Source organism: Oryctolagus cuniculus, chromosome 2 (assembly GCF_051225735.1).
Source record: "Oryctolagus cuniculus isolate XC-2025 breed Fujian yellow rabbit chromosome 2, ASM5122573v1, whole genome shotgun sequence".
Classification (NCBI taxonomy): domain Eukaryota; kingdom Metazoa; phylum Chordata; class Mammalia; order Lagomorpha; family Leporidae; genus Oryctolagus; species Oryctolagus cuniculus.
In genome coordinates, this window is record NC_142868.1 from 91,254,552 (window position 1) to 91,267,911 (window position 13,360).

Consider the following 13,360-nt stretch of genomic DNA (forward strand, 5'->3'; position numbering starts at 1 on the left):
ATAAAGTTGTTTCAAAATGCATGGATTTTAAAAAATTTTTGCACTGAAATGTACTTATCATTTATTTTTTTCTGTGAACTTTTTGAAATACCCTCATAGTCAAGATAAAGATGATTTAACTCACCTGGACAGGAAGCTGGGAGGTCTGGGTTATGAGCAGCTGTCCTTTGATGTTATTTGCCTGGGAAAGGATATGTATTCTTACAGAGATCTGTATCTACCTTGATAAATTGGGCCTGGATGAGCAAAAAAGCCCTCTTGTCAGGTGTTCAAAAAGTCAACAATACATACTGCATGGTTTTATCAGCCCAGGATATCTCTGGCAAGGAGCTGTAAAAGTTAGAGTCAAATGAGCAGAATCTTCGGCAACTAAATACCACAGTATTTATCTTCAGGTCATTTCGCTTGAACCCATTTTTAGCAGGTGCAGAGTTAATCATTTGTATCCCCTATAACCTAACAAGTCGTAACAGTCCAGCATTTTTGTATGTAAAGAAAGGAATGGAAAGTAAAACGACTTGGGGTATTTCATGCAAAATATGTTCCTGAGAAAGGGAAGGAACCGGGAAACGGGAGAAGGCAGTCTCAGGGGATGCTTCCTGCTGAGACGCTGCATAGTCAGGGAGGTGATTTTCCTTTCCCTCCCCAGTCCCACGGGAACTGACGGTTTTAAGGCAGTGGCCAGTACCAGATGTCCCACAGTAGGAGGATGTCGCTGGCATGGTTTGCGTGAGGTTCTGGACCACTGAGTGAACAAACCACTCTCACGACTGACGGAGGCATGGCTCTCGAGATTGAAGAAGAAAGCCATTATAAGGGGAGTGGGAAGGGGCCAAACCAAGGTAGCCAGAGTGATTTTCAAAACCAGCTGCTCTAAGGGTTAGACATCCATTGTCAAATTCTGTGTGTCTTGTCTGTCAGCTCGTGAGAAGCGTCATGGACAAGACCGTATTGGTTTGCATAAAAACAGCATTCTTCCTTAGAAATAAACAGAGAACTCCTTTTTTTTGTATATCTTTAGAAAGGTCCTAGTAGTAGGGATGGCTTTGTGGCATAGAGAGTTAAGCTACCACCTACAATGCCGGGTTCCCATATGTGCACCGGTTCAAATCTGGCTCCTCTGCTTCTGATCCAGGTCCCTGCTAATGCTCCTGAGAAATGACTGGATGATGGCTGAAGTACTGGCTCCCCTCCTTCCATGTGGGAGACCTCAATGGAATTCTTGGTTCCTAGTTTTGGTGTGACCCAGCTTGGGCTTTTTCAGCCATGTGGGGATGAACCAGCAGATGGAAGACATCTCTCTCTCTCCCCTACCTCCTTCTCTCTCCCTCCCTCTCCCTCTCTCTCCGTAACTCAGCCTTTCAAGTAAATAAATATATATTTCTAAAAAAATAAAGAAAATGCCTGGTATTAGGGATTAGCTAGTCCTCTTACCACTGTACACACTCAGGTAGCAAATCACAAGCTGCCTAGGAGGAGTGTTAGTGATATGGGACCTGACCAGGGAGATAGGATTAGATTGGTTAGGTTCATGAGCTGGAGACCACAACCCTCTTGCCCCTACTTGGTCTCGGCTGTTTCCACCCACCTGTCCACCTGTCAACTAGGCCATGTAGCCACTTCCCGATTAGAAATGAGTAAGAGGTGTGGAGCACGCTGGGCCCACCCTGCTCTCTCATATACCTTTTGTGCGCTTTCATAAATCTTTTCCCTCTTCTCGTGCCTGCTTTCATGTGCCACCTCTAGGTGCACTCCTATCCCTGTGCCCTCTCTTGCTTGCAGTCTCTGGTCCACTCTCTGGAAGAGCCTGGTATGGAACTCCTGGTTTACCTTCTTGGGCCCCTTTCCCTTAATAAAGCTCTCACATTCCTGTGTATTTCTCTCACTTCCCCAAATAAATCCTGAACTTTACCACGTTGCCCATCTTGTTTGTATCTGAATTTAGAATGCGTCTCTAAACTTAAGACAAGAACTCAACAAATGAATTGTGGCTTAAAGTTACCCAATAACATTAGGGTGACAGATGTTCTGCAGGGAATACTTGTGGATAGAGAAAGTGGTAGATTGGTTATTTTGGCTAAACTAGCATTAGGAGATAGACAAGAATGTAAGTGTTGGTGTAGTTAGTTGGGAAGCAGAGGTAAATGTTACTCTCACAAAGAAAGAAAATCTCTTATTTATGTAAGTAACTTGTATTTGGAAAAAGGCATTGTGTCATCCTAGTTTTTGAGGTAGGTTTCCAAAGAGATAAGCTATACTGTGGAGGAGGATGGTCTGCACAGAAGTGGGAGTTGGGCTTAGAAGAGTCAGGGACACACACAGTGAATGAGGGAGCCTGGAAACAGGACTGGTTATGTGTATTTGCCATTAGCTGGGGGAGAGAAATTATTATTTACCAAGTGAGACTGGTGGTCAGAGGGGTCAATGATCTGGTTTCCAAGAATGATGCTCTTCTAGTTTTGACTCGTAGACTTGGGGTTGGGAGAATGTTATAGGGGGAGGAAGACAGGGAGCAGGCAAAGCCAGATTTCCTGTGAGATGAGAATTTGTGATGTTTAAATGTGGGAAGGTGAAATGGATGGTGTGCTCTAAGTGATGTGTGATGAGAATGTCCTACAGGGGGCCAGGATGGACATGGGGATTGGTCAGGAGAAGCAGCATGATAATCGAATTGGAGCTCAGAAAATGTAGAATAGCCTAACTAGATACAAAGTCACTCAGTATTTTTATGGAGGTGTGGTGAAGGGCTACCAAAGTATATTGGGTCCCAAAGGCAGGGATCTATCTGATTGGAAAGAATATTCAGAAATCATTGTGGTCTCAGGGGAGGGTGATATAAAATAGTACAGAAATATATGCTCCTACTTCCCAGTCCCCCTGCAAAGGTATAACAGGACCTGCTTCCCATACAAGTGCCCTCCTGATTCCTCTCTTACTCTCTTGCTCTTACCCCCAGCCCGTCAGGCTTCCCCCACATGAAAATAAGCCTTTCCCTTAACTCTGGTGTTTGGTGTGTTTTTGTGGTGGCCTTACAATAATCATAAGGTAATTTACTGAACAATGATAAATTTATGCTCTCTTTCACTTGATGTCTCTCTCTTGACTTCCTCTCTCTCTTACTCTTGCCCTCTCTCCCTGGCCTTCGGGCTTTTCCTAACTGACAATAAAGCTTTCCTCTGAAAAAGAGGAAAAAAGAAAAATGCCTGTTCAAGTCTTTTGTCTATTTCTTTTCTTTTCTTTTTTTTTTGACAGGCAGAGTGGACAGTGAGAGAGAGAGACAGAGAGAAAGGTCTTCCTTTGCCGTTGGTTTACCCTCCAATGACTGCCACGGCCGGCACGCTGCGGCCAGCACACCACGCTGATCCGAAGGCAGGAGCCAGGTGCTTCTCCTGGTCTCCCATGAGATGCAGGGCCCAAGCACTTGGGCCATCCTCCACTGTACTCCCGGGCCACAGCAGAGAGCTGGCCTGGAAGAGGAGCAACCGGGACAGAATCTGGCGCCCTGACCGGGACTAGAACCTGGTGTGCCGGCGCTGCAAGGGGGAGGATTAGCCTAGTGAGCCGCGGCACCGGCCTTGTCTATTTCTTAACTGGATTGTTTGTTTTGTTGTTTTTGAGTTTAGTGACCTGTTTATAGATTCTGGATATTAATCCTTTATCAGTTACAAATTTGCAAATATTTTCTCCCATTTTGTTAGTTGTCTCTTCACATAGCTGAGTATTCTTTTTTTCCAGTGCAGCAGCTTCTCAACTTATTTTAATCCCATTTTTCAAGTTTGACTTTGGTTGCCTGTGCTTCTGAGATATTTTTTTTCAAGAAGTTTTTGCCCATGCTAATGTCTTGCAGAGTTTTTCCAATATTCTCAAGATATTTGATGGTGCCAATGCATAGGTTCAGTTCCTTGATCCATTTTGAGTGAATTTTTGTGAAAGGTATAGGTAGGAGACTTTTTTAAAAAGATTTTTATTTATTTTATTTGAAAGAGTTACAGACAGTGAGAGGGAGAGACAGAGAGAAAGGTCTTCCTTCCATTGATTCACTCCCCAAATGGCCACAACAGCTGGAGCTGTGCTGATCTGACCAGGAGCCAGGAGCATCTTCCAGGTCTCTGACATGGGTGCAGGGGCCCAAGCACTCAGGCCATCCTCCAATGCTTTCCCAGGCCACAGCAGAGAGCTGGATTGGAAGAGGAGCAGCTGGGACTAGAACCAGCACCCATATGGGATGCTGATGCTGCAGGCGGAGGATTAACCTACTGTGCCACGGCACCGGCCAAGGTTGGAGTCTTATTTCATATTCTTGCACATGAGATCTAGTTTTCCCAGCACCATCTGTTGCAGAGAATGTCCTTAATCTAGGTATTGATTTTAGCCATTTTGTCAAAAATAAGTTGGTTGTATATGCATGGATTGATATCTGGAATTTCTGTTCTGTTCTACTTGTCTACAAATCTGTTTTATTTACTAGTACCAGGCTGTTTTGGTTATAACTGCCTTGTAGTATGTCTTGAGATCTGAGAATGTGATGCCTCTGGCTTCATTGTTGTTGTATAAGATTGCTTTTGCTTTTTTGGTTCTTTTGAATTTTAGCATCCACTTTTTCTAGATCTGAGAAAGAATATCATTGGCATATTGATTGGGATAACATCAATTCTGTAAATTGTTTTGGGTAGCATGGACATTTTCATGATGCTGATTCTTCCAATCCACAAACATGGAATATTTTTGCATTTTTCTGTCTTCTTCTGTTTCTTTAATGTTTTGAAATTTTTGTAGCAGAGATCCTAGAATTTCTTGGTTAATTTTTTCCGAGTTTTTTTTTTTAAGCTATTAAAGGAATTGATCTTAGAAGTTCTTTCTCAGCCATGAAAATGTCTGTGTATAAAAAGGCTATGGATTTTTTGTGTTAATTTTATGTCCTGTTACTTTACCAAACTCTTTTATGAGTTCCCATAGTCTCTTAGTAGAGTCTTTCGATTCTCCCATATATAGAATCATGTCATCTGCAAATAGGGGTAGTTTGACTTGCTCCTTTTCCTTTTTTCCCCCTTTTTTGCCTAATGGCTCTGGTTAAAACTTCTGCAACTATATTGAATAGCAGTGGTGATGGTGGGTATCTTTTTGTGGTTCTGTATCTTAGTGGAAATGTTTCCACTTTTGCCTTGATTATGTTGAGGTATTGTTCCTTCTATACCCAACTTGCTTATGGTTTTCATCATAAAAGGATGTTGGGATTTTTATCACTTTCTCTGCATCTATTGAGATAATCATAGAGTTTTTGTTCTTCTGTTTGTTAATGTGATATATTTATTGGTTTCTGAATGTTGAAGCGTGCCTGCGTACCAGGAATAAATCCCATGGTGCTGGTTAATGACCTTAGCTAGTATTTTGTTGAGGATTTTTGCATCTACGTTCATTGGGGATATTGGTCTATCATTCTCTTTCTCTTTTGTATCTTTTTTTGGTTTAGGAATTAAGGTGATGTTGACATCATAGAAGGGGTTTGAAAGGATTTTCTACCTTTCAATTGTTTTGAATTTAGTATAGAGATAATTCTTTCTTCCTTAAAATTTAGTAAATACTTTTATTTCTTTTTTTTCACTATTTTGCTTAGCATGGAATACAAGAGGTAACTTATTCTGCCAGCCCACTGTTCTTTCTTATGTAGAAGTCAGTGCAGCTTTGAAGTCACAACCTGTAGTCATTTGTTTCTTAATGGGTAAAACATCAGGTTAGAACATGATAAACCAGAATCAGACAATCAAAATGAAACATATATTCTGTACCAGGAAGTGATCAGGAGAAAGACCAATCTTTTCCTTGCCCTTCCTAGTTGGGAGTTTGGTATTTAACTGGTTCATGGGCTGAGTGTATTGGTAAACAAAAATCTTACTTATTTGCATACTCTAATTTAGCAATAAAAAGTATTTAGTAATAATCACTAGTGTTATGAAAGTTATTGCATGTTATCATTGTCAAATATTTACTTTTATCATCCTTTATTTGTTAATATTGATTTGAAAGCATGATTTCTATTCTCATTTAGATACAGATCAGAAAGCAACAGCCAAGCTGTTACTAGCAAGTCAATAAATTAGGATGTATTTCATACAATCTGTGCTATTTAAAAATCAAGATAATCAATTAAGTTTTATTTGTACCCTTCCATGGTAGAATTCTAAATCTAAAGCAACATGTTAGAATTTGCCAATCTAGTCACTAGTGAGTCATTTTTAAAAATAAATCTCTTTATTTATTCCTTCAGTTTATTTAATGGTGCATTGAGAGATTGTGGTTGGGAGCAATGGGTTAAATGATTGATGACATATTTAAGGTGCTGATTCGTAAGCAGAATCTTTCTGTATTTTCATCTTGGAGTAACAGAAGTGCAAATTTACTTCTTTATTTGGAGTCTCTACAAGTAGAAAGACAATTGTGCCCTCATGGATGACTGAGTGAAGGCCTCTTCCTCAGTTGAGGAGAACTGGCTAAAGAAAAAGCTTTATTAGAGATTAGGAATTATATGCTTTCTCTAGCTTCTCATTATTATGTAGTGGTACTCACTAGGTCAAATTCCATTCCCTGAATGGTGCATACCTCTGTATAATAATCTAAATAAGTATATAGTTTCCCAACCTACAGAGTTATAGATGTTTCTGCGTAAATATTTTATAGGTTTCTACTCTGGCCATATGACTTGAAGTCCTTATTTATGTGTACAGAGGAGTGGTGATATTCTTTATTGGCTCACAACTATTCCACAACACCCCCAAATTTCCAGGGCAAACTCTCTGGGCAGCACACCAAATTGTATGACTTCATTTATTGCAGATATTCCGTCTTCAATTAAAACGATTACATCTCTTATCCTTCAGTCTCTTCTTACTATGAACTTTTCTTCACACTTTAATATTGGAGTTAGCTTCACAAAACATTTTGATTTTTGTTTATTCTCTCTTGCTATTGTGAGTAAATGGGTTTTCACACAATGCTTGAACACAGAATAGCTCAGTGTTCTTTTCCTCACCCTGGGCATGTCTAATAAATATTCTCTCACCCACCTCAGAAAATAAAAGCTCGGCATTGTATCACCAGAAAGTAGCATAATGTTTGTGTTTTGGGAAGGGATATGTAAATATTTGTTGAATGAATGATGAACTTAGATCATCATACACACAGGAGTAGCCAAACAAAATCACAAACACAGAGGTGGATGGATATGCATGCACGTGTGCAGACACACAAGTAACGTACACTCAGGTAAATCTGTGATGTAACTTCCCTCATTTCTTCCTGATTATATTTTCTCTTATCCTGAAACCATGTTATCATTATTAACCTCTCCTAGAATTCTTGTTCAGCTATATTAAATGACAGATGATGGAAAATCTACACCTTAATTGGAATGGTTTAATTTGGAATGTTGACTCATTTGTTAGCCTCCTTTCTTTGTGCACAAGGAAAATATTTTAGTGTAATTATTCATTTATATTCAAACATTTTAGGATAATTATTCATTTAAATAACTTGAAACTGTTGCTGTGCTTTATTGACCTAACAATCGCTACAATTTTCATATAATTTATCTTCAGAATGATCTTTATTGCATGGAATGTCAGTGAGAAAGGTTACTGAAGCCAATAAATGGAGAGAGATGGGAGTAACCTCAGTGTGGATTATATTAGCACGCCTTCGTATAATTAATTTCGAATGTCTAAATCCTATCTGCAGTTTCAATCTTTTCCTAAACAACAGACAGAAAGATTTAAACAATTTAACATAACACTTAAATCTTAATAATTCATAGAACTGTCATTTGGCTTTTAGCTTCCAGGCTTTTATCTACAGGACTTAAATCTTAATTAGTCATGATTACAATTAACATTTTACGTTCAATGAACATTTATTAAGATTTAAAACATGATTATCTACTGCTTTGCTCAATATTGATTCTTGAATACACTCATTTTTAATTCTAGTTTGACTTTCCTAAAGTAAAACAATTTTTGTTAGTGTCTGTATGTTATAAATATTTTCTGTTAAATGCCTACACATGATTCATTTCTTATATTCTTTTTTAAATTTTTTTTTATTTATTTGACAGATAGAGTTAGACAGTAAGAAAGAGAGACAGAGAAAAAGGTCTTCCTTTCTGGTTCACTCCTCAAATGGCTGCCATGGCCGGCGCTGCGCCGATCTGAAGCCAATAGCCAGGTGCTTCCTCCTGGTCTCCCATGCGGGTGCAGGGCCCAAGCACTTGGGCCATTCTCCACTGCCTTCCTGGGTAACAGCAGAGAGCTGGACTGGAAGAGGAGCAACCGGGACTAGAACCCTGCGCCCACATGGGATGCCGGTGCTGCAGGCGGAGGATTAACCAAGAGAGCCAAGGTGCCGGCCCCATTTCTTATATTCTTTTTTGAATGCAGGCTTACATAGTTACAGATTACTAGTTTAGATGCTTTTCTGAAACATTTAAAAAGTATTCTATTGTTAAAATGTGCCATTTACAGTAATTGATGAGACTACACCTGTCAAACTGATTAACTTATTTGTCCCTATTAATGTGTCTTTTTCCAGTGTAGCTTATAGCTTCCTCTTTGCCCTAAATATATTATTTTATTGTATGCTTTATAGATTTGCTATTTTAACTCTAATTGAAAGGGAGAGATAGGTCAGAGAGAAAGACAAACACACACACACACACACACACATACAGAGAGAGAGAGAGAGAGAGAGAGAGAGAGAGAGAGAGAATGAAAAAGCTTGCCTTGAGTTGACGTAGATATTCACCAGAGGGAAAGCTTGAGTAAGGGCAATGATGTTTGTTTTTGTGTTGAATTCCTTGGTAGTAGGACTCTGACCTCAAGGGCCTCCTAGAAAGTTATTATCCCATCCCTGGCATGACATTTACCATGATTCATGATTCTGCCTCTGTCCGTGAAGAGTTTCAGGTTTGGCTCTGTCAAGGGCTGGTCCATAGATAAGATCAACCTGAATAGGAGTAGTCTAGATCTCCCTTAACATTTTTGGGGAAAGAAGTCCTCTTCTTTGGCAAGCATTCCTGTGAGGACTATCAGAATGTTCCAAGCCTATTCTCAGGAAATATTAATGTTGACTTGTCCTGATGAAAAAGTTAGTTGAGCATTTAAATTTGAATTGGAGGTCTCAGCAGAGGAGAGGTTTAGGATATTCTGGCATTTGCCAAAAGATCCTTTCTGCACAGTCCCCAAGTTTGCATTTTAATGGTTCTAAGAATGGTCAATGTTTTATCTACCCAGATAGTCCTATGATTATAATAGACTGAAAGTCCTTAAAATAAGATTAATGTTTTACTTTAAATAGGAGTGTCCAGGGTCTATTAAGACATCAATCAGTTTGTTTCCCACTGTAATTTTTTACTCAGGGCTTCTATGGGGAAATCCAAATTGGCTGTTCTAAAAAGATTGGAATCGATGGTTCCTCACACATTTATCTTTTAAGTACTTTTTTTTTAACCATTTGTGGATATTGAGCCTTTTACCATTTTTTTCTCTTCATACTATTTGTTGAACTCTTTTACTTAGAGTAAGGTCAGCTAATAATCATTAAGTATACTGAAAATAGATCTTTATACTTTTTTAAAAAATTTGATACATCTTTGCTTTTTATTTAATGTGGGGTAATTCTTTTATCAGTCACTTTATTCCTTGTAGTAACCAAGCTGGTATTCTTTTTATATTGTTTAATTGAATTTTAATTGATTTTTTTAACTTTTATTTAATGAATATAAATTTCCAAAGTACAGCTTATAGATTACAATGGCTTCCCCCCCCATAACGTCCCTCCCACCCACAATCCTCCCCTTTCCCACTCCCTCTCCCCTTCCATTCACATCAAGATTCATTTTCATTTCTCTTTATATACAGAAGATCAATTTAGCATACATTAAGTAAAGATTTCAACAGTCTGCTCCCACACAGAAACATAAAGTGAAAAATAGTGTTTGAGTACTAGTTATAACATTAAATCTCAATGTAGAGCACACTAAGGACAGAGATCCTACATGAGGAGTAAGTGCACAGTGACTCCTGTTGTTGACTTAACAAATTGACACTCTTGTTTATGGCCTCAGTAATCACCCTAGGCTCTTGTCATGAGTTGCCAAGGCTATGGACGCCCCCTGAGTTCACTGACTCTGATCATATTTAGACAAGGCCATGGTCAAAGTGGAAGTTCTCTCCTCCCTCAGTGAAAGCTACCTCCTTCTTTGATGACCCGTTCTTCCACTGGGATCTCACTCGCGGAGATCTTTCATTTAGGTTTTTTTTTTTTTTCCCCAGAGTGTCTTGGCTTTCCATGCCTGAAATACTCTCATGGGCTTTTCAGCCGGGTCCGCATGCCTTAAGGGCTGATTCTGAGGCCAGAGTGCTGTTTAGGACATCTGCCATTCTATGGGTCTGCTGTGTATCTCACTTCCCATGTTGGATCGTTCTCTTCCTTTTTCATTCTATCAGCTAGTATTTGCAGACACTAGTCTTGTTTATGTGATCCCTTTGGTTCTTAGTCCTATCATTATGATCAATTGTGAATAGAAATTGATCACTTGGACTAGTGAGATGGCATTGGTACATGCCACCTTGATGGGATTGAATTGGAATCCCCTGGTATGTTTGAGGTAAGTCAGCTTGAGCATGTCCCGAATTGCACATCTCTTCCCTCTCTTATTCCCACTCTTATATTTAACAGCGATTACTTGATTTTTACATTTATATGATGGGAACATAGTTCAAGTGTTTCATATGTATAGTTTTATGCACATAATGATGGTTTCTATCCTACTCTTTTTCCCTGAGGAAAACTGAGGTTCTACCCTCACTCTTTTAATTTTTACAATGGCATAATTTCTTGTTTTATCTTTTATTTAATGAATATAAATTTCCAAAGTACGGCTTATGGATTACAATGGCTTCCCCCCCATAACGACCTTCCCACCCACAACCCTCCCCTTTCCCATTCCCTCTCCCCTTCCATTCACATCAAGATTCATTTTCGATTATCTTAATATACAGAAGATCAGCTTAGTATACCTTAAGTAAGGATTTCAACAGCTTGCTCCCACACAGAAACATAAAGTGAAAAATAATAGATGATTTTTTTAAATGATGATGAAATCAGATCAGACCTATTGTCATGTTTAATCCCAGTGAGAGTCAAGTTGGGAATTGATAATTTCTTTTCTTTTTTTTCTTTTTACAGAAGATCAATTTAGTATACATTAAGTAAAGATTTCAACCATTTGCACCCCCATAGAAACACAAAGTGAAATATACTGTTTGAGTACTCGTTATAGCATTAAGCCTCAATGTACAGCACATTAAGGACAGAGATCCTACATGAGGAGTAAGTGCACCGTGCCTCCTGTTGTTGACTTTACAAATTGACACTCCTGTCTATGGCATCAGTAGTCTCCCTATGCACCAGTCATGAGTTTCCAAGGCTATGGAAGCCCCTTGAGTTCTCCGACTCTTATCTTGTTTAGACAAGGTCATAGTCAAAGTGGAGGTTCTCTCCTCCCTTATGAGAAAGGTACCTCCTTCTTTGAAGACCTGTTCTTTCCACTGGGATCTCACTCACAGAGATCTTTTTGCCAGAGTGTCTTGGCTTTCCATGCCTGAAATACTCTCATGGATTTTCACCCAGATCCGAATGCCTTTAGGGCTGATTCTGAGGCCAGAGTGCTATTTAGGACATCCGCCATTCTATGAGTCTGCTGAGTATCTCACTTCCCATGTTGGATCACTCTCCCCTTTATTTATTCTATCGGTTATTGTTAGCAGGTACTAGACTTGTTTATGTGCTCCCTTTGACTGTTAGTCCTTTCATTATGATCAATTGTGAACTGAAATTGATCACTGGGACTAGTGAGGTGGCATTGGTACATGCCACCTTGATGGGATTGAATTGGAATCCCCTGGTATGTTTCTAACTCTACCATTTGGGGCAAGTCAGCTTGAGCATGTCCCAAATTATACATCTCTTCCCTCTCTTATTCCCACTCTTATGTTTAACAGGGATCACTTTTCAGTTAATTTTCAACACTTAAGAATAACTGTGAAATAATTAAAGAATTAAACCAGTCATATTAATTAGAACAGACAAAAAATACTAAGAGGGATAATGTATTAAGTTGTTCATTAACAGCGAGGGCTATGCTGATCAAGTCACCATTTCTCATAGTGTCCATTTCACTTCAGGAGGTTTCCTTTTTGGTGTTCAGTCAGTTGTCACCGATCAGGGAGAACATATGGTATTTTTCCCTTTGGGACTGGCTTACTTCACTCAGCATGATGTGTTCCAGATTCCTCCATTTTTTTGCAAATGACTGGATTTCGTTGTTTCTTACTGCGGTATAGTATTCTAAAGAATACATATCCCATAATTTCTTTATGCAGTCTACCGCTGATGGGCATTTAGGTTGGTTCCAGGTCTTGGCTATTGTGAATTGAGCTGCAATAAACATTAGGGTGCAGACCGCTTTTTTGTTTGTCAATTTAAACTCCTTAGGGTAAATTCCAAGGAGTGGGATGGCTGGGTCGAATGGTAGGGTTATATTCAGGTTTCTGAGGAATCTCCAGACTGACTTCCATAGTGGCTTGACCAGTTTGCATTCCCACCAACAGTGGGTTAGTGTCCCTTTTTCCCCACATCCTCGCCAGCATCTGTTGTTGGTAGATTTCTGTATGTGAGCCATTCTCACCGGGGTGAGGTGAAACCTCATTGTGCTTTTGATTTGCATTTCCCTGATTGCTAGCAACCTTGAACATTTTTTCATGTGCCTGTTGGCCATTTGGATGTCCTCTTTTGAAAAATGTCTATTGAGGTCCTTGGCCCATCTCTTAAGTGGGTTGTTGGTTTTGTTTTTGTGGAGTTTCTTGATCTCTTTGTAGATTCTGGTTATTAACCCTTTATCTGTTGCATAGTTTGCAAATATTTTTCCCATTCTGTCGGTTGTCTCTTCACTCTCCTGACTGTTTCTTTTGCAGTACAGAAACTTCTCAATTTGATGCAATCCCAATAGTTGATTTTGGCTTTGACTCCCTGTGCCTCCTGGGTCTTTTCCAGAAATTCTTTGTCTGTGCCAATATCTTGAAGGGTTTCTCCAATGTTCTCTAGTAACTTAATGGTGTTAGGTCATAGATTTAGGTCTTTAATCCATGTTGAGTGGATTTTTGTGTAAGGTGTAAGGTAGGGGTCTTGCTTCATGCTTCTGCACGTGGAAATCCAGTTTTCCCAGCACCATTTATTTAATAGACTGTCCTTGCTCCAGGAATTGGTTTTAGATCCTTGGTCAAATATGAGTTGGCTGTAGATGTTTGGGTTG

The 13,360-nt window shown here is 39.4% G+C and overlaps 1 protein-coding gene across 1 annotated transcript in view; it reads left to right on the forward strand.

The window, feature by feature from the left end:
- The first annotated feature begins 936 nt into the window (after nt 1-936).
- Nucleotides 937-13,360, forward strand: part of LOC138843046 (disintegrin and metalloproteinase domain-containing protein 32) — a 591,210-nt gene continuing 578,786 nt past the window's right edge. The window contains exon 1 of the mRNA XM_089327034.1: nt 937-948. Coding sequence (XP_089183160.1) covers nt 937-948 — 12 coding nt within the window. The remainder of the gene's footprint in view (nt 949-13,360) is intronic.